The sequence below is a fragment of the Varroa destructor genome, unplaced genomic scaffold, assembly GCF_002443255.2.
Source record: "Varroa destructor unplaced genomic scaffold, Vdes_3.0 BEIS01000001.1, whole genome shotgun sequence".
NCBI lineage: Eukaryota > Metazoa > Arthropoda > Arachnida > Mesostigmata > Varroidae > Varroa > Varroa destructor.
In genome coordinates, this window is record NW_019211454.1 from 26,114,942 (window position 1) to 26,142,252 (window position 27,311).

At 40.4% G+C, this 27,311-nt stretch overlaps 2 protein-coding genes across 15 annotated transcripts in view; one reads left to right on the top strand and one right to left on the bottom strand.

Moving 5' to 3' along the window:
- The window catches only part of LOC111242848 (uncharacterized), a 164,911-nt gene that overhangs the window by 85,274 nt on the left and 52,326 nt on the right, over window positions 1–27,311 (bottom strand). The gene's annotated exons all lie outside the window — the stretch shown is intronic.
- The window catches only part of LOC111242844 (long-chain fatty acid transport protein 1-like), a 65,426-nt gene that overhangs the window by 36,387 nt on the left and 1,728 nt on the right, over window positions 1–27,311 (top strand). For all 8 annotated transcript variants that reach the window (XM_086978076.1, XM_022787726.2, XM_022787719.2 and 5 more), the window contains 6 exons: window positions 8,178–8,345; window positions 11,701–11,898; window positions 20,499–20,706; window positions 21,314–21,539; window positions 24,247–24,479; window positions 26,873–27,066. In XM_086978076.1, coding sequence (XP_086834202.1) covers window positions 8,178–8,345; window positions 11,701–11,898; window positions 20,499–20,706; window positions 21,314–21,539; window positions 24,247–24,479; window positions 26,873–27,066 — 1,227 coding nt within the window. The remainder of the gene's footprint in view (window positions 1–8,177; window positions 8,346–11,700; window positions 11,899–20,498; window positions 20,707–21,313; window positions 21,540–24,246; window positions 24,480–26,872; window positions 27,067–27,311) is intronic.

The window sequence follows — 27,311 nt, forward strand, 5'->3', positions numbered from 1 at the left end:
TAAAAAGAAGATATTCTCCTTACAGAGCAGTATGTGTAAGCGCAGAATAATTAAGTTAAACGCGAATAACAAAGCTAATAAAAATGTATATATGGGTATTCTTGTTATTACTTTCATATCTTTTCATCTTTTACATATACACGAAGCCCCCCGGGGCTCAAACCATTTGCTTTATTGGTAAATTCCCCTGCCAATCAACAATGAAAGCAGAGCGCTTGTCAACTTCTAATAATATAAAACGTTGCCCCAAAGGCAATAAACAGGCAGACCTATTTAAAGCCCTGTCACGTTCCGCTAGTGCGAATCACAGGTCCCTGTCAGGTATATCGTTTGCTCGCAACAGCCCCAGGAGGTCAATCTTGTGGGAACAACAAAGATTCTCGCTTTTTTAACAACTTGGTGAAACAACTGCCCTATCCTCATTCCAGCCTTCTATTGCTCACATAATCACATCAAGCTCTTCACATCAAGCAACACACAATCAAAATGTAAGCAGGTAACTCAAAACTACCCGTTGCACATCTGGAAATTCTGCCCTGATCCTTATACCCAGCTTGAAAATAAGACTAGTGCATCTCAAATCGTGTACATTCCGCCACAATCGTAGCGTACTTAACACATACGAAATATCTCTTTACGGTGCGGCACGTATTGCATATTAAGCCTTTCATTGACTCTCTTTGCTTGAAGTACGATCGTTAATGACTAGCAGAGAAGAGAGCTCTATAGTTATGATATATTCATAGATGTGACGCTATTTTAGTGACAACCACTCTTCGAGCCACTTTAACATAGATTTACTCAATTTAGGCAAACATGACCCCATTTCATGCATAAGTTCCAAGTTTAACCCATTTAAAAAGAAGGTATACAAAAAGATCGGCGGTATATACTCGTAATTGTATTTTCGTAACGGAAATCTATATTGAGCTGAACATTCTTTTAACAAAATGTAATCGGTAAGATAGGCTAGGTCGTATGGGAAGTCCGTATCCTTGCAAAAATAACGTTCACCTCAATGAAGTCACAAATAGTGTTTGTTCTCGGAAATCGTTTTAACAGACACAGTCAACAGTGCTAACATCCGAGCCACCGTCTGATAGAAGAAGGGATATTTTTTCTGCAACTAGGACTACAAAGATAATTATTGAAAGCAAAGATGATGAAGCCCTGGACGACCTTATGAGACTAGACTGTCTCACTCTAATTCCGAGTGGTTTGAACCTACCATCAGTCAACTGAGATTCATTAAAAACACTCGCTTTTGACTGCGGCGAAAACTATATACGTGCGTTCTAATCTATATACCTACGTATTCCCGCGTGCTCCGCACGTAGGGCTATTCTCATTCCATTCTCAAGGATGATAAAAACATAATCGACATTACTGTACAAGCTTTTGCATTTAACTTACGTCACTGAGCAGTTTACTGATCAGCATTACTATAAAAATACCTGAAACATGTCCTTTCTTCCATAGGCTGTTGCTATATCTCAGGCTAAGTAGCAGACGCATGTGAATCCATTAAACGCTTTTTTCGGAACATCTCTGTCTTGACTTTTCGCTGTGCGAATTAACCGTATAGTCCTCCATGATATCTGGAAAGCTGCGATCTTTTGTGGTTACCTTCAAAGTGTATATACTCGCCTTCCAAACTTTCAAATACACTCTTTTCCTCGGAAAGTTACGAACCTATTGAGCAACGCCGTGTTTACTGTTAAAATATGCACACTTTCAGCTATGCAAAGGTAACATTGGACGCAGCTCGATTCCAGGCATCATCATATTTTATGGACTTCCTGTTGAACGTTTGCTTGAAGGAAGATTTCCCAGGTGTTTTTATGATTTGGTCGTGGCATCCTCAATTTGCGAATTTACCTCACTCTAGCAACCCCTTTACGTCGTCTCATGGCCAAGTCACCTTTATCTAGTGGAATAGGCATTAACTACAGACTCATGTTTAGTAATTAATGACTAATACAATACATGTCTACAAAGTCGTTGTTTTAGTTCTTCGCCTATTAGCTACGTAAACATGTCACTTGTACATATATCAAGCCTCTTCCTGAACTTATTTTAACCTCGATTAAAATAGTAAGTGATTTGACTTTAGAATACGTCATATATAGCCACCATTATCGTCGTGAACAGTTGAGGTAAAGGGACACATATTACTAACTTCATTTTCAACAATGCATTTTTGCGTTACGCACAAGGTACTCAGAAACTTCAATGAGTCGTTTTAAATGAAAAACAAAAACGTTTTTCATTTGATGCTTGGTCGTTATAAACAAGGGCAGCGGACCTATGTTTGTGCAATGGGAACTTTCCAATCCAAAACGGATGTGACCTGTGGACAAACTCGTGGTTGACGTTTCCTGATTCATCTATGTATATAAAAAAAAAAAACAAAGAAACCATACATCTCTTTTGGCCTGAATAATAGGGATTTATTAAGGACAGTTCGGCAGCCTTCTATCTTTTGAAATCAGACTGCGACTGGGCGGGTGCAGGTAATCAAAGGTGTATCATTATAGAGTACGTATACTGATTTTCGCACAACCTCGACCGCGCTTGAAAAATGATGTTTCGCAAAATTTAGGACTGGTGGCTGTCTATTCACTCGGGGTCATTTTCCCCTTTTTACTCCTCCAGGAATTCCCCTTGGGCCCCCATTTTCGTGTGGCGGTCTTTGGTCTTCGCGAGAAGAACCTTGCAAGTCGTATGCTGTTGGCCTAAGGTTGTATATTGAAGCGCTTAACAAGACCAACAAGGAATTGTAGCTGGCGATAAATTTATTTGTTTTTTATAATGTTAGCACGATAGAATGAGAGTATCTGCACTCAAATGAGCTACCCCGAAAGCTTACTCATATATTAGCTAGTCGATATCTCCGGGGAGTTATTTTCGATGAGAACATGATATTTGTACGACACAGTTCTCTTGCCGGCAAAGTTAACTGTTCTACCTAAATTTTTAGAGCTTCTATCAGGTAAGAATGACCTATCCCCAAATCTTATTGACAAGTTATTACCAAGTTGCCCATTTATAGTTCATCCTTAAATCGATAATATATCAACCCTTTTGTTTTGTAATAGATGCGTTTCCGCCGAGCAGAATTTTCAAATAGATTATACGAAAAACCGCAAGTTTTTGCAATTGGACCAAATAGCTATCGTTGTCTGAACTATAGTTGAACCATAGTATCGTTGCACGCAGGACGACGTAGTTTTGTGTGCCCGTATTTTTCCAGTTTACTGAAAACAGCCGCGTGTCAACATCTACCATCCGGTATTTTAAAAGTGGCAGAACTTGTTGCTATTTGGAGAGTAAGTTATTGCAACGCTCATCTATATATATTGGTCGACTGCGTTCAACTATCTCTCGTATATATAATACAAGTTAATATATATATAATAATAAGTTAATATATTGATAATAATAATAATAATAAAGTTTATTATCACTATTACCACGACCATGAAAATTGTACTTTCGAATTTTTCTTGACGCTTGCTACATTTTACCGCCACCATACGCCTGTCCTTCTATGATAGTAGACTTTCGTCAGGAGTGGTCAGTTGCTTAATACCATCGCTATAGCTCGGAACGTGTGTCGACGACTTATTGTTGCGAAATTTGTCTCTGCGTGCTACGGATTTATTCGGGTTCCCGCGCCTCGCCTGAACAAATGCGCTCACGTGAGCATCACGACGACTGATATCGCGGCGCGTCTGATCCGTAGAAGACCGCAAGCAACAATTTATCTACAGACGTTGCCTCCTTTTAATATGCCTTGCCGAAACGCACGTCGTTCTATACCTGTCGTGTCTGTTTGCTTTCATAATATCTCGGGATTATGTTCTTTCGATATTTTTAACATTTAGTTTTAATATTTGCATCGCTGCTGCCGTTACCTGGCGCAGGTGGGCGGCGGAAGCCCTTGGTGGATCACTGCAAGCGTGCCGGTAGCTATCTGTTAGCAACGTGACGGAATTTTCGTAACAGACTCTGTCATAATTTGAGCTACTGGAATAACTGCGACGTTTATCTAAGTTCCCGTATTTAACTAAAAGCTATAGCTAACGAATGAAAGCGCCAACTTCTGATTTCTACCGAAAAGGCCTCGCAGTACGAATACCATGCCGGATAGCGTGCGCTCTATAGAGGAACAAGTGGCTATATGAAATGTCGAAAAATCGAATTGGATTCAAAACAATTACGCGTTGGCCAATTCGTCCCTGACAAAAGGACATACGGCAGAGTTCCAACAATATTTACTTGATTGTGGAAGACGGTGCCGAGAGAATAGATTGAAGCTTTTGAGAATAGATTGAAGATCTTGATATAAAATTCGAAAAGTATTATATTTAGGCAAAAATATTAACTGGCTGAGGTAGAACTTATTTTCTAAACGAGTCACTTGATATTACTATATGATTGCGTCTGCTTAGTTACGTCCATATCATTTTTTAATCTTATCACACGACAATAACAAGTATAGTATAGGGATTTATCCAGAATTTCGTCTGTATAGGAGCGGTATAAGCCTCTGTAACCATCAGACATCGTGGTTTTCAGAGGAAGACCGATGCAGAATCGCTCGATTGACTTCTTGGGCCGCTCGTTGACGCAATGCGCACATTACATATTACTGTGACAAGTAACTTCAACTATAAAAGCTGCTAAAGTCACCCGAAATTTTTGTCTTGCATCGAAAAATTAAGGAAGTTCACATTCAGATAGTACGTTTGCCTAGACGGCGTTTTCTCTTGACGCTGCTAAAGTTTCCTTCTGCCTAAATACTCACCACAGATACGTGCCTATCTATCGGCCAGTTTGAATTTCTAAACAATGGCTGGACGAAACTGGCAGCCATCTTGAACGTCGCGTTTACCTGCACCGCTCTACCCATCCGATTTATGAATGCGATAATGATTTTGATATGGCAAGGCCCATTCTAAACTGCAATGATTTATATTGACCGTAAGTTAGAGTGAGCATGGGTCTGTATCAAAAAAGGCGGTACCGTTGGCACGCACAGGTTTATTATGGTATTCATGTTAGTCTCGTTGTCTCTAATACAAAAATGATGCTCCGCGTTTAAATACACGGTCAATCGATGCTTTTGCATTTACATAAATTAAACGTAAAAGTTTTAACAATACTGAGTTTTTCTCAAAGGCTATGCACATAGGTTGATACTGCGTTATTGGTGTAACCTTCGTTCAGATCGGTGGCTGTTGCTAGGGGACGCCTATACAGATAATTCCTAAAGCGGGAAGCACTATCTTCTGCTTGCTAGACCATCCGTTCAAACCCATCATGTGTCCCGATATGTAGAGGACCGGGAGATCCGGTGAGCGAACATCTAGTTAATCTGACCGTCAAGAACGACCGTTGACAAGAAGAGGAAATTGCTCTAGTCTGTAAAAATACCAATCAATTATGCTTATGTCGTTGGTCTTTTTTTTACCTGGAACAGGACTCTAGTGGGGATCAGTAATTTCGTATGACAAAATTAGTGATTCGAGAAAACTATAAGGTTCTCACTTTTTATTTTATTAAAATCTGCGGCTATGGCACGAAGAGGCGATGTTCCGTTTACTTCCAGACTGCCTATGTCATGGGTGACCATTCGATAACATGACGTTTTACTGAATCGTACGAAGCCAAGGTATGAATGCCCCAAATATTGACACATTTAGAAGTTGTTCTTGAAAGCTAACTTTATTACACTGACCCTATGTGATTCTCGCAGTTACCCATGATTCGGACGTAAAGAGTTATTTATACTATCGTAACTATGATGAAGATTATGCATCTGTGAAAAAGCATTGCTTATTGTGCTATTCCGATACGGTTGTCAACATTTTTTTTTAGCGACAACAATATATGGTATGCTGTTGATAACAACGGCATGCGGCACAGTGAGCTTTATTTCGTTTCAACGTATTCTTGGTAGGTTGGCTGAGGCCTGAAACAAGATTATTCATTGAGCCTCTATGTCAAATTAGCAATCTTACTTCGGGAAAGTTCAAAACGTCCTATCCCATACAGCCTTTAAGAATGGTAAGATATTCCATAATATAGCTTAACGTAGTGACTCTAATAAAACACAATTTTCTGTTGGTTTAGAAAAGTGTAGTTTGTCCATCGACGGTACTGTTACTGCAAAATTAGCCGATTATTTGTGTTCCTTCCTGCTTTATAGAGTTCGACAATGATGCCTGACTGTTCCAAGTAGCGCCATCTTGGTTGAAAAAGGATCCGGTAACACCAGCTGCTTTACATGCAAGTCCGACATCCTCAAAGATGCTACATGTTTGATACTTCGAGTTTTCGGGACTAACTTCCCTTGGCTAGATAAATGAATAACAGAAACAGCCCCAATCGTCTGCTATCGACTACGAAGACGGTCTTGGCACACACATTACACCCTGCTAAATAAAGAAGAAGATTCTTGTTTGTTCATGTTGGCGGCAATTATCTATTATGTTGCGTTTATTTTAGATTGACCGGTAAATGAACTAGATTGTCGTAATTACGTAAGCTGACGTAAATTCAATGTTTATGCTGGCCTACGCTATTTTTAAAAAATCAAACACTAATCGTGGCAAGATCCTCTACACCCAAGATGAAGAACTTTGCTGCGCACCCTTCCGATTATAATCATTGCAAAATTGCTATTTTCCCATACTGTTCCATCCATACTGGGCACGCAATAGCCTAGCGGTTTTTAGAAAACATATTAAACAGCGTCCGATCAGCGCTACAATGCCGACTGGCAAGCGAAAATCGGTTCCACGGCATTTGCTATTTTGCTGGTTTTAGACTATTATTTCCTAACACCCTTCGACAAACGCGTCTTGTTGCTTTTTAATGATCGTTTTATTAGAGTTTGATCGACTTACAATGGCGTAGCTTTTGCACACTATGTACACTGGATCATTCTGTACCTGTATCACCTTGAACTAAGAGTCTTGATGTAATATTTCTCTTTTGAAGAGACGAAATCCGATTTAGGCCCCGCCAGTATTTAGTCACTATGGTTTATTAAAAGATCAATCAAAATTTTGACGGAATTACACAGGGTCCAGTATTTCGATTTACGCCCGATTATTTCGATTTCAAAACCTGCTACCCATTTTTCCTTACAGAAAGGGGGTGACGACGTTAATTTACCCAAACCAGTATTCATTATCGTAGTAAATAATGAAATGGAAATTTGCCCACAAGACAATTTCATCTCACGCGGTAAAACAATTTTTTTCCAAGAAAATCACCACTACAATGCGTATCAATGTCTTATTGATTGTTTAAACAATTCTCCCTATTGTTTAATTTCGAATATCTTTCAAATGAAATTGGCTAAAAAATCAATCAAGCTAATTGGCTAGGCATATTACAACGCAAGAGCTGATAAACTTTTGCGTCGTTATACTACACGTCCTTGAGAGTAAAAATTCAGTATTAAATGCAGGAGCAACGCATCGATGAAACACATTTAATTAGTGGCCATATTTCAAATCAAGTCTTCTTCATTGCGCTGTATACTAACGTACACAGCGTTCGGATATGCGGCGGCATGTTGCTTCTGCATAGCGCCCACGTGCTTCCCCAAACACGATTAGCGAGCTCCAGAAAAATGACGGGCTCCGGAAAATAGTTTTATATAGACTAATAGGATATTTTTAGTTGCGAAGCTTTTTCAAATTTAGCTCCGATAGGACCTTTTCAGCGTTCGACCGTATGTAGGGTAGCTGTATTTAGAATAGATACATTTGACCAGCGTAAGACCGTGCGATCCATAGGCTACACACACTAATTTGTATGGGAAACCGATGGCCCGTTGGCCTTCCGTATATTTTGTACTCGATCAGTGATCACTCAATATTGTCCCTTGAATTAAGCTAACAATTGACGGTTATCGACAAAACCTGCTACCCATTTTTCCTTATAGAAAGGGGGTGACGACGTTAATTTACCCAAACCAGTATTCATTATCGTAGTAAATAATGAAACTTTGTTCGAAACCATATCAGAATAACAGTAGTTTCGCACCTCTCTTGACCCCTTTCTAAAACGCTATTATAGAGTTATGTTATGCTACAAACAATTGCTGCTAATTACTTCTACTTGAACTGTTTAACCAATGGTATCGTTTCAATTTTTAGGCATGAACGACATTGCTGGCGAAATACTGGCCCATAACAAGGAGCTGAAGTTTTTCTGCTATGGAACGGCAGACGTTGCTCCGGAACTCCATTCGATGAATCTTGAAAAGCTGCTTGAGACCAGCTCGTCAGATAGGCCACAGCTGAACTACAAGGGGTCCATTCATGGTACGTATTTATGGTACTATATGTAATATGGACAAACATTTGACAAAATAAAAAAATATGACAACGCAAATGAGCTGACGTTTTCATTTTTTTATGAACAATTTCAAAGTCTGCTTGTAACAGGAGCTATACGGATTTGCTTGTGGAAGAGCCGGTTATATTTACTGTAGGTAACTGTGAGTATCAAATTAAGACGGCTTACGGTTTTATAGTTTTCAATTTCACTGAATGTTGTTACCTCACTGATTATCTATTGTGACGTAATGATTCACACGTGAGTTCACTTGAACATCTCAAAAAGCTCTCGGCGTTTTTCAGGAAAAGTTATACGCCTTAGTCGGTGCGAAGTAGCCACAATCAAAACTTAGAACAACTGCATAGGTGCCATGCAGTCTTAACTTACTGCGTTATTCGAGAACGGAAATAAGGAAAACGAGAATGAGCAACTATATTACACTAGACGAAGGTTACATTTGTTTTAGAAAAGTATATGATTTTTTTTTGTTATAACATACTGTTCAAACTACAGTATTCGCTACGACTGCACGAAAGATAACTCTGACATGAGTCCTTCTATTGAGATAATTCAGTTAAATTACCTGGGAGTTGCCCATCCTTAGATATGTTCAGATAGACCCCGTTTTACGCGTGTCTGTCGGGTGTATTGTACATTTGTAGTAAGAGACGCACTCCTTTTGAAACAGATGATGATCAGAATCACTCCTTTTATAGAACACAAGGATAACTGTGGAACTGTGCAACTCTCTAATTGTTTGTGTTTGCTGGTTAGCAGGCCAAGCTGGCTTTATCTGGGTATCGCTTGATTGAAAGCGTTTGTGCCTGAAAATCACGCAGATATTATAGCACGCATTTCGTTGTGCTTTTTAAATCCATTCAATTAAAGAAAAAGTTATTTTTCGTGTCGCGCAACTTCTAAGGGACACCTTTTACCTCGTTCACAAAACCACCTCTATATATCGGGTAATTCCTTTCATCACATTGGAAAATCAATGCTTCAAGATTGATGCAAGTTCGATTCTCTGTCTAGTTGCCAAACCGTAAACAAGCACGTCGCAGGCCTTAAGAGAAGCTTTGTGGCAAAAGAGCTGCGGAAGCAATTTTAGAGTGATAGTGCTCACCGGCGTTTGATGGGTTAACCTTTCAAGTGGAAATCGCCTTCATAACCCCAGGTAGCTGCGTGTAATGCTGTTCACGCCATCCTCGAATCCTGTCTAGCCTCGACCGAGCGTTGACGCTTTGAAAAGATCGGCACGGCAAACATTCAGCCAATCTGCTTTTCTATGTTTTCGCCGCGACATTAAGGCAAAGTAAAACTTCTGCCACAGGAGTAAGGACGTCCTTGCTGTGTCTTCGTAAAAGATTGCTACTTTGTGCACCAAGACCATCAGAAATGTTAGCTTAATCCTCTGCTTCGCGGCTATGCCTTCTAACGAAAGATACTTCATAGAAGCCCTTTTTGCTGCTACCCCGATTGGTCGCTGAGCGGACGGAATTCTTCTTGCTTCCAATTTGTCATTACTAGCATTCATTACTAGCACACACTTTCGTAGAACTATATTATTATAATCATTAAATATTCAATCTGAAGAGACATAACGGGTGTATGTGGTCATTTGTATTTGCGAGAAAGTTTTTTGAAGATAAGATCTAACTAACCGGTTCATGTTAAATGAACCGGATGCAGGGACTAAGATCCGGTGTACCAGTTGTTGGGCGATCACGGAAATCATGAGCTTTTGATTTGAAAGTTGAGCAATTTAATGGTGGATTGATTATTTATACAATCATTTAACTGTGTATTTCAGCTATGCACATTTAGAACAGATCTGACTTGGCAATTTAAGTATCTATTAATTCTCTATAATATACGGCGTCCTTAACTCGTCCTTCCCTTGTATTGATATTGCAGAAAATGTTCTAGAGGGAAAATTTTAAACACCAGATAGACATTTTCGTTCCGTTCCACCTTTCCCGCCTCTGAAAAGCCAAGCCTGTTTTATTACTATTGGAAATAGGACCAAACTACCAGATAGCTGTACGTCTACATAGGCCATTGTGACAGTTTTTCAAGGATTTAATACGTCACGCTGCTATCCGCCATTCGGATTGAATAGAAAAGCTTCTTGCACGTTCGATCTTTATATGCAGTACGTATATGTAGTGAACGCTATCTCCCGTGAGTAATATATAGCCAATTCCTAATAGAAACGATTCAGACATAATATACATTTAGAGAATCGTGTTCGTTTGTTGCAACCAAACCTTCGCAACAAGAGTTCCTTGGCAATGCCTGAGCTATCGAAGACTTTCGATTTTTATTTTTAATGCTTGGAAAGTTTTAACACTTCACGGTAGGCTTATACCTAAAATAGAATTTCTAATTTATGCTTTAATTTTCGTAAGATAAACGTTGAAATCAAACATTTTCAGCACTTACATTAAAATAGTTCCTCTCCAGTCAGGCTAGGTCAAAACTAGGCGTGGTGCTTTGTGTTCGGCAGTTTGCAATGTATTTTTAGCAACTTCGATACTTGTTACCTGCGCGCTTTATCTGCACGCTTGGTTTGAAACGTACTACACCCTTTTCTGAATTGCCATGTCATTGCTTATGCTCTAACTAGGTCCGTTAGTAAGAGTTCCTGTTCGTCAGTTCTGCGCAACGAAATCATGGAACTCAAAAAACCTGCCTTCGTCATAAGTTTTTCGCTAGAATGGTGCAGTTAAAAGGACAAGATTTGAGTATAAGATCGGGAGGCGGATCTGAAAGCGCTTACCAAGATAGGTTTTAGCGATTCTAGATCGGAGAATTAAGTTTGAACCATAAACAATGCTACGGACGAGCACGTAGAGGTGGCAAAGATTGACCGCAGCTAGTCCTTAGGAGCCTTTCGCACACTTAAGGGTCACCTGGCTGGCGAACTGGCATGAATCAGCTGCACGCACTAGGGTTGGGCACAGGAAGATTAGTAGCACATACGCTCCTGCGGTATTGATAAAAGTCAAATAAGTGATCTTCACAGCAGAAGCGACCTTATTGGCGAGGCCTTTCAAGATATCTGGAAATCTAGCAATCTAGTCGATAGTTAAGACAGTACATATCTATTACTGCAGACGTTTGGCAAAGGCATCTTTAAACGAGTAGGTTAATTAAAGGTTATAGCGTTCGATAAACGGCTATTATCGCGCCGCGCGATACCTCGGTACTATCCAACTGGCAACGTTATTGACTAATATGAAACACTTCTGATGCTGTAGCTTGTTATGCATGAAACTAATTTACGGCCTCGACAAGACATTAATTAAATTAGCTGATCGCCTTAATTGTCGATTTCAGATAAACTGGTATACATCTACACTTCAGGCACGACTGGTCTTCCAAAAGCTGCGATTATCAAGCAGTCGCGCTTCATTTCAATGGCCTCAATCGCCAGCAACATTATGCCGGTGAAAAGTAACGATATTTTCTATACGTGTCTACCGCTATATCACACGGCTGGCGGAATCGTCGTGGTGAGCCAGGCGCTACTTTTCGGTGAGATATGTTTACTTACATAGGGCATGTACGCGTACTTCAAGCTTGTGATCTTTTTTTTTTTGGAAAATATTCTTGTCCTGAAAAAATGTCGATATCAACGATCGTGTTAATAGTGACGTGCATTTCGTCGAGGAATCATTTCCTGTACAGGGTAATTGCTATATTACGCGACTTGCCAATCGATACTACCTCGTTCACCTTGGTTAGCGCAACTATCCCTGATAACAAATGTGTTGGTTGATAGAAAACAAGGTTTGAAATTTAAGTTTATCTTATCTAGTCATGAGGTATTTGGGGAAACGGTTCTAAGTTTATATTAGAATATATATATCCAGCTTTTATCCTATATATATATATATAGGATGAAACCTGGGTATTTTCAACATTAGAGTTCGTCGAGATATTATGAACAATGAGCTCAACAATGATTATCTTCAATGTGCCTTTTATATTGTGTACAATCAGCCCTTACTGGTCTTTGCTCACTCCGCTCGAGGTTGCATTCTGCAATAAGCGGTTATTGCATCGAAGACTTTTGCAGCCAGTATCTCAAAGTAACGTATCGACTAACTAGCGCGATGCGTGCGCGGAGGTTTTATTACTAGCTATTTCAGTTATCAATGAACTCAGCCAGCTATATATGACACTATTGTTATTACTACCGACTCATGTACCCTGCGTTATTTCGTATAAGGGTAGTTATTTTCGTTTTGTGGCACTAACGTAAATGCTAGAGAGACGTCTTTCGCCAGAAGTCACTTTTCCTATCAGGACTCAGACGTGCGTAGCCTAACGTGTCGTCGTGAACAGGGAAGCAGTTAGTCCAGTCATAAATACCGAGAGCCATGCGGTCTCACAGGAAGCGGCGAAATCGCCTCTGTTCTCCTTATACTATGCGTTTTCCTACCTGCAAAGTACGACTCCTGGAGGATCCACTTCACATCACCGGTCAGCAGAGGAGTTCATTTCGGCCGAAATCCTGGCTTTCGCAGTTTCCTGACCCGTACCATTACGCCACCATTGCACTATATAATATGCAGGGTGTACCTAACAAGCCCCACCCGTCCGTGGATTTACTGCTGTAACTGTTGACGTAGTGTTCCTTACTTAAGCAGTCACTGCGGAACTATATACAGTGTAACATATCTTGCGTAGACAAATCAGTTTTTTAGAGAATTGTTCCGCCTTGGTGGTATTTCGGTTCTGATCTCAACGTCTGTATTATTGGCTTGGAGATGTTACGATATGCATATAGTATTCGTTTGTGCACTGCAATATACGTCCAGTTAAAAGAAGCTACAACAAAAACTTGCGAAGCTACCCTAGTTAGTTACTAATATTTAGTTTGTTTTTTTTTTGTAGTCAGTCAGTCAGTCAGTCAGTCAGTCCTTTAATTTAGAGGCCGTACTGACGTTGCTATCTCTTGGTCTGTTAAATGAGTGCCCCTTTTAACTCGAATCAGTCGGTATTTCCTTGGGGAATAGTTTGTGAATATATATATATATATATATATATATATATATATAAGGGTCGGAACATAATGAGTTTTATTTGTTTCAGAAACTACATTTAACAGAACAGTGCTAGAAATGTCGTTACTGCTGGTCGTGTTTTTTTAATATAATTACTACTGTTTATTTCCATTATAGCTTCGATTCGGCTCCTAAAGCACTCACAGGCCCAGGCTCGTTTCAAAGATTCGCTTTACGATTCCACCAATGCCTTCTTGATAACACGAGTAAGAGAGTTGAGGTTGTCACGCCGACCTTCTTGAACTCTTGATCAATAATGATGATAATCGAACGAGTCTAAATCTCGGAACGAGTGACGGCCATATTCGTCGGCTACAGAACATGCTCGCCACTGATTGGCTTGTATGAGCTGGTACACCATCTTATTGGAAGGCGTATGGTCTTTAGAACAACACTTTGCAGAATATATAAGTAAACGTCTTTAATAATGTATTCTTCCTTCCGAAAGGAGTATGGCACTGTGATGTGTCTTTCGCCAAGAACATGACTTCATGTGAAAATTTGCTTCTATTCAAAATACCGACATGCTTCAACCGTGAGCAGGGCAGCGATCACTTCTATGCTTCGTGTTTGCACTAAGGATAAAAGATTTTTAGTAAGAAAAATCGAAGATAGCCTGCTATTTTATTGTTGAAAGAACTGAATAGCAAACAACGCCAGAAAAAAATCCCTCAGTTCGATTATCCCCGCAGAATATCTGTCTTTGTGACATATGGCGTGTATAAAGAGCGTGTATGAGATCGTATACTCACTCACATCAGATTCATTTACTAAAGTCCCAATCGAAACAGAGCGGCCATTAGAAATGCACCTGTGGACGGCAGCAATAGGCTTTGGAATCCGCACTGCCATAGATTTGTATCGTTGTATTGTGCTAGGACCTGTTCTTGCTTTTTCTTTAGCCTCGTACTTATCTACGACGCAACAGATTGTCGGTCCGGGGTGACTTAAATAGAAACATTCGTAAAGGCCAGTTTTTACTAGAATTTCAAAAAAGGACGCATTGTTATTCGTGATGACGGCTCTGTTGTTTTATCGTAAAAAAAAACTGGCTTTTACCTAGTGGCAGTAGCATGTACTGCTACGGAATAGCCTGGCAAAATTTCCGTCAGTTTTCAGGTCATCCATCCATATGGGTACGTTTATGATAAACGTAGTATTGTACTTCTAGGAAGTCAATTGCAACAAACAATCCGTATCGATATTGATATGTTGGGTTTATCGGGTGTGTCCTACGTGAGGAATCTGCGCCTTACTTAAATATTTCATCCAGAAGAGCAACTGCAGATTAAAAATTGAGATCATATTAGATGAAAGGGGCGATGTTTATTTAGTCGAGTAGGCAAACTGCGAAGAAAGGTAAGTGGAGGCGGCTACCACACGCTAACATCGATGGAAAAGCGGCCGGTTGCCCTTCTTCGGTAGTTAATTACTCGCTCATGTAGCTGTGGTCACCATGTGGGACTTCGCAGTAGACAGTGGTAATGATTTCGCAAGAACGGGAACTCATTGAGCGGGTTGGTGCGTTCTCAAACAGCTGTTCATCAAAACCCCAGCTTCGCTGTCGACGCAACTACCTATTCTTCCATGTAGAAGTGCTAATGGTAGCGGATAAATCAGCTGTCCCTAGTCATGTCAACCCACACTCCCTCTAGAGGGCTCTCCAATACTTTTACGGCTTCTGCTATCGAACAAAACACACACATTCTGCATTCCTGCTTTTTCTAGAAACATCGCTTACACAGTTCTCCTAAAACAGGTGCCCCCGTCAGAACGCCTGTTGGGACGCGCTTGGACCTGTTCAACTAAGTGTACTCGCAAAGGCCACCTTCGGCAGGGGGATGTAGTTCAGGGGTTAAGCGTTGCTTTTTCTTAGATTAAAAAGGGTGTGCATGAGAATATAGTTGGAGTTCACTTACATAAGTAATTTATGGCTATTGCTTGTGCAGTGGTTAGAACAGCCACAAAGATTAACCTGACTCTCGGGCAATGACCTAGAAGTGCTTGGCGTAATAAGAACGTAGTGGTTGGATAGGTGGGTGAATTAATGAAGTTTCGAACGTGTTCACGCGCCAACGGTTTCTTCGCACAGTTTCTATGCATAGTACAATATACGTTAGTAATGTAATATTATATGAGAAGTACCAGTACCTCCTCGAAGTGGGCCGTCTTGACAAAATATATCGATTACCTAAATGTTCATTTAAAAGTTTTGCTAGTTTCCGACGGTTTTCTGCTTACAAGATGCTCCGATTGCGTGAACATCTGGATTGTATCTTGTTGTCGGCGTTCTGAACGGTGACTACAGTTACGATTACTAAGCTACTTTTGATAAATGGTGGAATGGATGTTTATGTTTATAGCTTCATATCCTCTGTAAATGTAATTAAGTGGGCTAATTTTCTCTAAGATTAGACATAGCCAGTGTTGGCGATGTTGGATGTGCACAGACAGACCCAGCAATTAGGTCTGTCTTATACTAGTTAGCCAAACTGACGTTGGGTCCATAATAGGACTGAGATTAAATTTGGCCGGGCTGTAAGAGGACCAAACGTTCGCTCACCTAATCAATACAGTAATAGAACATTTTTTGAGTGGCAGATATATAATGAAGCTATTGAACTTTGTACCGCATTGACTGTACCCCATACGCAAACTGTGTTAGATCCACGTCGAAAGGTATCCCTAGAATAGTTCGCCTATTTTGACGCCTCCAGTGACGTGAGTGTACTTTCTCTGTCAGCGAGGTCATCGAAAACTAGATATGGATCATTCAGAGTTAAAAGTGACAAGTTTTTCGTAAAACCGCTCACCTTACCAGGACTAGAACTAGCCATGCGGCACAACTAAGCAACTTCGGCAGATGTTGATGTCTTTGAAGTTCTTGTAGTTGTTAAGGATGGACTGGTTAAGCTTGCTGGTCGCCGGGTTGTCACAACAGTATCGCTTCAAATGTCATTCGTTCGAACTGAGTGAAGTTGAAGACGCAGTAGCGAGGCTTCAAGTACATCCGGCACGCAAGAGTTTCCCAGGGAAAGTCTAAGACGTAAAGTGGATGTTGTAGCCGCCTGGCGTTCTTATTACCAACTGATCTTTTCAAGTAGCGCTGTACTAACAGCTGGCAGATTTCGCTCCACTGGGTTTCTGTTTGGCAGCTATTGAGGATTCTGCCTTCTGGCTAGAGGCTTCCGCTTCTAATTTGGCAATGCACAAATAGATGCAGTGCGTGAAAGAAGAGTTATCAATGCCTCTCGACGGGACTGAGCGGATTTAACAGGACTATTAGTACCTGTTTAGCAAGAAAGCCCGAAACGGTAGCCTGCTGCGAAAGATATCAAATGTATTCTAGCGAACGGATACAAGATATCTGCTTTATCCCAGCAACCAGTTACGGTTTTAGAGAGATTCCTAGGAAATGCGGCTCACTCGCCAGCACAAAGACAAAGACTCTTGCACCCCTGTACTGGCTCCTTAACTCTTTGTAATAATTCAATAACTTAAAAATGGTTTTTGTACGACAGCTATCGTTGGCCTGTAGCGGCTTCGTTCTTCTAATACGGCCTCTCCAAACGTAAGTGATCTAGCCCCTATAGCTATCCGATTTACTAGGTAGAAAAAGTAAAGAAGAAACGTTTGCTATCACCTAGAAGCTGGGCACTTGGACTTGAGTGCAAAAATCTATACTCGGACGGCTAACGCAATATTTCTATTAAATTGATATTTGTCTAACGACTTAAGCAAACACAGTTTGTGGCTCTAAATCATGCGGCTCTTACAAATTATATATACAAGTGGATAAACTTTTCGCCATGTTTTATTATGCTTCAGTTCTGAGAACATAATCGTTTCAGGTTTTTACTGTCCTGTTAATCGAAATGTGTGCCGACAGTTACGGCCTTGTTCGAAACCTCTTCTTGCATTGCATGAAAATTTGTCATAGACACAAAGCGCATCCGAGCAGGTCGTTCCGCTAATTTAGAAGTATTTGAAGATGTGCGTCAACGTATCTTGCAGAATTTACCAGCAATGTTTGCTTTGACATGTTTGCAATGGCTCAGGAGAATGCCAGTTATTTTGTGATGTAACAGAAGACCGGGCATCACAACAGCTTATTGTATATCTGTTAAAAACGTACTGTACATATTAGTGTTTACGATATATGGATGTAGCCTTGAAATATCTTGAGATTCACACCTTTGCACGGCTCATAGGGCTGCGTAATAGCCGGCTCCTTTGATTGATGGCTGCATCTTTCGCCTTGCATGTCCGAAATCATTGCGTAGGAATTAATTTACCTGCTGTGTACGTTGTGCTCTTTACGACGATAGATGGCATCACCACGCCCAGGTAGCAAAGCCTTAACAAGGTCTGGCATACTCGGATTAAGGAGTGAGTAAAAGATAAATGGCGTAGATCACAAAAGTTCCTCTATTCGCTAACATCCCCAGTAAGACTCCTCAACGACTCGATTTGCTAATTGACGCAAATGAACTTAAGCTTCACGTTTACACGTCTAAAATCGTCGGTACAATCTACGGGCAGAATATTAGATATAAGTATTAGACTGGTATAAGCGAATTTGGCGAGCTCGAGCTGGCATAGCTATGTGTCTGTATGTATTAGAGGTACTTCCGTTTATTTCTAGCGCTTTGGAGGCCTCTGATTAATATTTCTAAATAGATGCGTACACTTATTTCAAGAGAAGATCAAGTCTAGCCCTGTGCCACGCGCAGACAGCATCGGCGAAAACCTACTTGCTAAACTTGTACTTCTGCGTTAGAATTATTTAGAGCGGACAAACACCGCTCAAAGGTGCTACTTGAGTGCCACATCAGCACCCGCCTGGTTCTTGCTACTGTTTGTCTGCACGGAGGACTAAGCAAAATAGGACTAACTGGTGGAATGTATATGGATGCTTCCATTGGGCGTTGGTCAATATGACGGGTCGGTCGAAATAAATGCCGGGACATAGCACAGGGAACCGTGCTCACTTCTATGGAGTCTTAAAAAAACTGTAAGCGTTCGCAGTAGACGTTGATAGTAGATGCGAAAGCTTATTCTGGGCCAAGGTTCCTACAAAAAGATTCCTCCCTATATAAGTCGATGATCTTCACTTGTACACAGTCCGTGGTACCGATGTGGTTTTGCGCTAATGTGTAATAGCTAATAAACGAAGCGTTTCAAGCAGTCCTCGGCTTGAGTATTATCGTTTTTTTGTATTGTTTTGACTTTTGGGGATGGTATATTTAAACTTGGCCTCGATCTCTATCTGCGCTAATTATTGCGTCATGTCTCCAACATACAAATAAACATTCAAACAGATTCAGCTTTGCCAGGACGCGCTTGATCTTCGGCATATTGGGATGTTCAAAGCATACGTCAATACACCTCCGAGCTTGGTATAGCACTGAGGGCTGCTAGCATTTGAGGGGGACGCCTGAATGTGACAATCGTAAATTATTTTATTGCAAAAATAGACTTACGTTAATTTCTGAGCTTTTAAAAAAAAAATAGGAACTTTTTTGTTGGAAACAAAAATTGAAGCGCTTAGTAGAGGTACGCGCTCTACTTGTCTCAGCTCAAGGAGCTAAATGCCCTAAAGAACGTTTTCTGTTAACTCAACTGAGCAATCTTATTAATAAGTCACTTTTGTTAGTTGTCATGTTTTTGATGTTATTGTTTTCTCCCTTGTTTGTCTGCTTGCGTTTTTCTAAGACGCATCAAACTGAATAGAACCAAGTCGACCACAAGGGGTACAGACCAAAATGAAGTTGGCAGAAGCGAAGTAGTATACGCAAAAGCTCAACGCCTTCTAAGCGCTCGACGAGAGTAGTATCTGCTGGAGTGTATCTAATAAAATTCGCGCCGGTGATCACGTACATGCATTTACCGCAAAAGGATTATTGACGAGACATAGCAACATACGTGATTCGAACCCGTGAGGACGGCCTACACCATTAGTTCGTATTTGGCGGAACTTATTCATTCCTTCATAACTTCAGTCAGAGACAACAAACAAGTTAATCCATGTTATTGTTAGTGAATGATACTTTGGCTAGATGAGCCGAGTCCGCCAGTATGCACTCTAAGAAACAGGCATTTATTATGCTTATTTTAGTTAATATATTTAGTGATAATGAAAAGAATAATAGGACAGTTGGGGCCCTTCTCCTATATTAGTCCTCTGAGCTAAGGCTCATGGGCCAGAACTTATTTAATTTAGTATATAAAACCTTTCGACTAGTCGGGCTAGAGTGATGGTTTTTTTTGGAGGTTTTCACACATCTCTCCGAACTCCTTGACAACTTGTCCGAAACCACCATGTGCGTTTTCATTATGTCTATGGTTTCTCCAAGCGAATCGAGACTGAGATACGTTTGCTCACCAATTGGCCGTCTTAGGTCGCGGGAAGCTTATAAATAAACGAATTTAAATTTGAGAGCGGGCCCGTTGGAGCTAACGTTAGATATTTCGTTGCTTAAGTCAGAGAATACTGAGACTGCGTGCTTTTGGATACTGTGTTAACAGTCCACTGGTTTTTCGTGGACCTCGAGGTGGCGGGCTGCATTCATTATTTCATAGTAGCAAATGTCTCTGATGTCCATGGCAAGTACTAGCATCACTGATATTCGGCAGACCGAACTCCATTTCTCTCCACGGCGATAGCAGACTTTCGCCACGTTCTGGCTGGCAGTATAGATAGAACCATACCTCGTCTGGACCGATCATATGCTCCAAGCGAGCTTTTTTGGTGAATAGAGTTTTGCAAACTATGTGACACACGTTTTTAACTGGCCTCAAGTCGATTTACGTTGCACTCAGTGCCCGTATTTTGATTACAATATCTTTTGCAGAAGTTGAACGTCTTATAAAAACTTAAGCGAAATTAAGAGAATTTCATATAGAACGAGTGACGGTTTTTCTACGTGATTTATGCTACTTCCCACTTTTGCTTTGATTGTTATTGGATAGTGCGCATTACTAGATCACTGAATCCGACATGTACTTGTTATGTAGAGAAAACTTCTATAGACATAAAAGAACGAATGGGTTTGTATTTTTTAGGCAATACGGTGTGTATCCGGCCAAAATTTTCTGCCTCTAAATTCTGGGACGATTGTATAAAGTACGAGGCAACTGTTACCCAATATATTGGTGAGATCTGCCGTTACCTTCTTGCACAACCGGAGAAACCGCAAGATAAGCAGCATCGCATTCGGATGATGTTCGGAAACGGTCTCCGGCCGCAGATCTGGACAGAATTCTCACAACGGTTAGTATGAACTATTGGGTTAAATGTTCTACTTTGTATTACGATACCTCACGACCTTTAGTCCTATTACGCTTATGTAGATAATAATAATAATAATACTGTCGGTTCCCTGTGCTATTTTTCTGCACAGATGAAAGAAGCGGATACGTGTCTCACTTTTTGTATAACCTAAAGAAATTTTACATGTGTTTTTATGTGATATATACGCAAGCTACATGTACGTTGACTAGTATGTCATGGGAAAAGTCGCTTGTGATGTTTATTCTGCTTTTTCGCACACCAGCGTTAAGAGAAGCTAGATGTATAGTGAAAACAGCTTTGTTTTCTATCACTTTACTTCTGTTTTGTCTGTTCTGTGTATTTTTTTGTCTCGCATAATTTAATAAGCCACATGAACCTTGCTTTCGTTTTTCGACCCTTTTATTACTAGCTATTGTTAATATGGACTCTGCACTTACGCTACGCACGTACAAGGTGTATTATAGATATTTATTGGCCACTCGTATTGTTCTTGATGTCATATATCGTAATAGTAACCAGAGTTAGCGCTGCCTTTTTTTTTCTACTGTGAATTTTTACTTTTTTTGCTCTACTGTGAATCAATTAGATTCAACATTACGAACCTTCGCGAATTTTACGGCTCAACGGAGGGTAACGCACACGTAATGAACATTGACAATACTGTTGGAGCAGTTGGATTTGTGTCCCGCATCGCCGAAAACGTTCATCCTGTTCGACTAATCAGAATCGATGAGTCTACAGGCCTACCGATGAGAAATGGCAAGGGCCTTTGCATTCCGTGTCAACCAGGCCAAGTCGGCGAATTAGTTGGTGTAAGTTCATCTCTGCTTTAGTTTGTTATAGGAGGACGTCTCTAACTGCTCTAGGTAATAAGTTCAACTAATCTGATAGGTACCTGTTGTTCTAATAAGATGTACCTTCTTATATTAATGAGCTCTAATAAATCAAGTTATACGACAAAAAGCATTCATATTGTGATCCTATGTCCATTGATCTAAATAACACATAGAAGAAAAGGCGCAATTATATGTATTGCAATGTCGTTCGAGTCTGTCCAGTAGAGAGTGCTCCTCGTAACTTGACGTCATTTTTGCCTTTCGACTAGAAAAGGTGATCTGCTCCGGTAGGAGGAACGATCAGTCAATTCCTATCATGCCGCGCTCTTATTAGATCAGTTTGTATGGTCATTTGAACGTAAGGCCTTATGTTTCAGGTAGATTGTTAGTACTTTAGATCTGATAGAGTAGCATGGTCTGTCCATTGACTTTTTTTTGTATCTAATGAGATCCTATTAGGAGTGAGCAAAAAGCTTCTCGCCTTATTATGTCTTATGCTTTCGATAATTGGCTTTAGCATATATTGCTGATATCTAGAGTTACGCATTCGGTATATTTTACTTTTTTTTTTTTTTTTTTTTAACAAAAGCCGTTTTTTTTTGCTGAGTGTATTTGATACGTATAAGCAGAATTGGACCCACCCAGTGGATGCTGAGTATCTGCTTTCTGAAGTACCATCTATCCCATATCGAACGTATGGTTGTTTCAAACGGCGGCTACAACAATGAGCACTCATCCATTCGTTCCATCAGTTACGCTGCCCACAATTAACGCGTCGTTATCGTCAACTTTTTTCGTTTTCGTTGTTTATGTTACCTATAACGTTCTTAAACTGACCCTTTTTTGTCCTGGCGAAAAGGTCGTTGACCTAAGAAGGAAGCGAGTCATTTGTTAACAAAAAAAAGGTGGCTAACACACATATCTTTAAGTAACCTGCGGTTGAAAATGAATAGGGAGGAATCCAGACAACGGCACCAGAGGGCGCTGTTTACATTCTAGCCAGGAATGAATCCGATCCGCAAAAGGAAACAAAAAATCAGGTAGATGAGTTTCCAATGGTCGCAAATTTGCACATCCGTGTAGGAACTACGATAAATATTTATCTGTGGACGTGAGTTGGCTTCCTGCGATATAGGTCTCTTCTTTGTTTTTCGTCGAAACGCTTCTTTTTGGCTTCCCATATTTACGGTGGGCATGTGAGTAATGCGGTTTCAACATCTGCATGGTTAGGTTTTTGGCAGATTTGTTCCTGGTTATTCCTGAAGTTAATTGATGTTAATTTTTCATGGTCTTTTAGTTGTGTAGTGTCAATGTCATGGCTTTCTTTTTCCACCATATTTCTAGGTGAATCAGCATTTCGCATGGCTTATAATACTGATCTAGCGTTTTAAAATCATTTGTAAAATTCTTCTTGCACGGTGAAATCCTGCAAACAGTGAGCTAAAATTGTTTTTGTTTTTTAAAATAAACAAATCAGTTCTTCTCGTAATCAAACTCATAGGAGACGTAATAAAAAGAGATAATACGAAAAATCGTATAATGTGCTGATGCTTTAGGTGCAGGGTCTCAAACTTGGTATACCATAGACTACGTCAAAGCACGTGCTCTGAAACGTGTCGTGAAAAAAATCCCGTGTCGAAGACTATCTTCGTTAATCATCATATTTGTGTTGAAAACCCTTGTAAACAGTTACTGATTATTGACCGAGCGTAGAGCATTATTAGTACAGTTTGATATAAAATCGAATGGATTACTCTTCACACAGATTAATATTAGAATTTTATTAAATGTCTTGTCAGCCCCTTCTTTATTAGTTTATTGTCAATTTTAGTTTAGCCAGCTTTTAAGATTATAGTAAGGCAACATTTTATTGGAATGGCAAGGTTTGAGTGGCTAATTCACGTCTCTTTGGGCGCGTTCCCATAGTAACCATAACTAAAAGGCACCTGGCTGTGTTGATTCAAATCGGGGCGTTGGAAAAAATGATCAGTAAAAATTAATTACGTGGAAGATAAGGAGTAAAGGAACAAATAGGGAAAATAAGGTATTGCTCTTTATACAGTTTCCATGTATCTGTTGGAAAAACTTATCATGATAAGTCCTTTTCAGCTACCAATGGGGCCAAGTCACTAACGCCACACGTAAAAATAAGTGATTCCGAGGACTTGTTCACATACAGCTCATAATTGAAAATGGTAAATGAATAATAAAAAAAAAATTGTCTATGTATTCAGAAAGGTGCGTTTAGGGAGTGCTTTGACAAAAATTCCCCTACGCGAAGCTGTGTTGGTTAATCATGACAGTCGGTTGTCTTTGGCCTATTTAAAACTCTCGAGGTCGTGTGGCCGCTCATTATGACCAGCTGTTGAGCCTGCTGAGGTGTACTAGCTACATTTTTGTAGAAAATGAAATGCCTTACTTTTCACTTGGATGAATACCAGAATACCATTTAGTGTAATGCCAGCCTTTTCGGTAAGTGTTTCTTATCGGTTTGAAAGTTTAGGTCAGTTTTATTGCCAAGTTGAATTGTAATAGTTTCAAGATCACAATAGGATAGCGTGTTACTATCATACTTGATAACAGCGGCTGTCTATGTCTGTGTGCATATGTGATAATTCTGTATAACGGAGGTATTGCTTCATTGTTTTAGCTGGCTTTGCTCAAAGCTCTCCTACTCTTACAGGTTATCCGGGTGAACGATCATATCCATTCTTTCGATGGATATGCATCTCAGCAGGCGACATCAAAAAAGATGTACCGCGACGTCTTTCGTAAAGATGACGCTGTTTTTGCCTCAGGTGACTTGCTCGTTATGGACGAATTTGGATATTTGTTCTTCAAAGACCGCACCGGAGACACATTTCGTTGGAAGGGTGAAAACGTCTCCACATCGGAAGTCGAAGGAATAGCAGCGAGGTCAGTTGAGCTGGGAGTTTATACCGTTGAACTTTGGTTTTTCCCGTCTACTTTTGACTAATCTTATGCTAACGTATAAAACACACCAATGCCAGTATGTGTTAGAGAATGTGGTTGAGACGGCTGTAACCTTATAACTGTGTGTATAACTGTTTTAGTAAGTATATAACTGTAATAAGGGACCCGTTTTTTTCTGCGGTCTGGTCGCTATAAGCGTAGTAACCGTAGAAGTACGAGCTCTTTAACTTGGCCCTTAACACCCTTCTCATGTGAACTCTGAACATTTTTTAGAGATACTAGTGCAAGCAATAATAACTTTTCATTCGCAAGTATATCGGCATGTTTTGCATTGGTGCCTGCAAAGAGGATTGAGTTGTTGTGTGACGCACTTATTTGGGCGGCATTTTCAAATCTCACTGACAGTGAAATTTCCCTTTACGCTTCTTCTTCTTTGCCCGTTTTCTCCTATGCGTGCTCGTTTTCGTCCGGTTATTAGCGGATGTTTGATGACTATAGGGCAGCGTAAATAATGTTGAGTTTGCTCTCGATGGAGCAACAATTTCGCTGCTAGTAATGGTAGAGCAACCAGGCATCGAATAAGACGTAAGCGGTGGTGGGACCTTTGCTGAAATTGAAAATTGCGCCACTTCGGAGGTAGATGAATGTTCAGACAGCAACGGACGCTCACAACAGGCAGTCATCTACTTTGGATACTGGATGCAATCGTCTACGCTCTTCTAAAAACTTGGAAATTCTAAAAACGGACGTTTTGTCTGACCGAGACAACGGATTTATAATACCAATTTGCATTTTAGTACACGATATTTGTATTACAGAATATCAAAGTGATCTGAGTCTACTTCGGAGAGTCGGATGCAAAGACGGAGAAGATGGTGTGTAGGGAATGCCACGACGCGCAAGTGATGGCGCGTTCTCTGTTGCTTTTTAGGCAAAAAGGTCAATAGATTTAAATTTATTGTATTTTCGATACTTCGGAGAATAAAGAGTTGTTGACTGCCAGCACACTGCGGTTTATCGGGCCTTGAAAACTATTCAATCTCGAAAAATGTCTCCGTATATCGATGACAACATGTCCTATATATACATTATATATTTCATCTAATAGATTTGCTTCGGTAAGGATAAAGTTATTTCTTCTGGTTGATTACACGTAGTGTAAAATATTTGATCGACCTGAACCGTTTCGGCGCATAACTGAGGAAAGAATGTCCGAATACTAGGATTCAATGAATATTGCGGCATGAAAAAGGATGAAACGAGCGACGATTGCTTCAAAGATGTTGGAATTTTCTGACACATCCTCCCCGTAGAGTTCTATAGCCGCTGTCGCCAAAGCGGAAGTGTAAATTTCTGATCAACTGACATCAGCAGGGAGGAACTGCTTGTCCTTACCGTGCCTTTGGACCTGAAAACAGGAGAGGCGAACAGAGAAAGAGGCAATCGACAACTGAATGGGGAATAGAGAAAGAGCCGATGCTGCGCAAAATGGGTTGCGCGTCAGCTAACCTAGGTGGAAAATGGGGCAAAGCGTCACATCAATTGACTGTTGTGGGGTGGCGTCCTCTCTTCATTACCACTGAAGCGTTTCATTTACGATCCTAATTTCAATGTGTCAATGGAGTATCGAGTTTTCTCTCCTGGAGAATGTATTTCAGCTGCCTCAATCCCTTGTACAACATCCTCGGGCAGTCTAATAGATTCTCATGCTGTTAAAGCACGTTAGGCCGTCTTGTATTTTTTGATGTTACCACTTTTTGTTTGTTGTGACGCTTAACTAAATGTGAACAGCATGCAAGGGCGAGCCAACGATGACTGTGACCTTTACATACTTGCACGATTGCCTATCGGGTACTATCATGACGGAATTTAAACCTCTTGTAAAGCCTTTGTATAAGTAGCTCGGCATGAATGTTGCACGTTGGCCACTTTATGAAGAGGTACTTAGTAAGCAATAAAATCCATGAGCGGATTCATATGGCGGGGAGACGAAAGACTGGCTGAAGACTAGCAGTTTAGCAAATTATCATTGTCATTCTAGAAAATGTTAAAAAAGTAAATAGATGGCCGTTATTTGGCACAATTCTTTAAGGTCATATTAATTCAGCTAACGCCCATATCAGTTGTAGCGCGATACGTTTATCTCAGAGCAACCCGCTACATTCGCTCTCAGATAACCGACATTTAAACAAGCTCGATTCCTATTTGATCTGCTGAAGCGTACTGACTGTATAATGCTGTTTTCGATAGCCGAAGTTTTTGTTCGGTGGTCATCAGACGTGGCCATAAGTATGGCTGAATTGTTCTACATAAGCCTCTTCTAATGACTTAGGGCAAACCTAACTTCTGTACATGTCTTTTTGATCTTGTGCAAGGATTCTGAACATGGTGGATGTTGTTTGCTATGGAGTACCACTTCCTGGTTCTGAGGGTCGCGCAGGAATGATCGCCGTTGCAGATGCTAACGATGCCTTTGACCTGAATCACTTCCTCTCCGAGATTCGTCTCTCACTGCCCGCATACGCAGTTCCACTCTTCGTGCGAAAACTCCGTCAGGTCGACACGACAGGTTTGTAAGCTAGTTAATATTTTCATGCTTATACTAAAGCCTTTATTTTTTTAGATTATAAAAAGTACAAAGTTTACTGCTCTGTACGGTACATTGCAACGTTTCTGTGTTAATCTATTCTCAAACAGCCATGTATCACGACATTATTTGGTTGAAATCGGCGCGCATATTTGGCTGTGCCGCTATTCGTTAATAATTTGGAGCTTGGTCAGCGTCTACAAGGGCCTTCGTAGCTAATGGAGGGT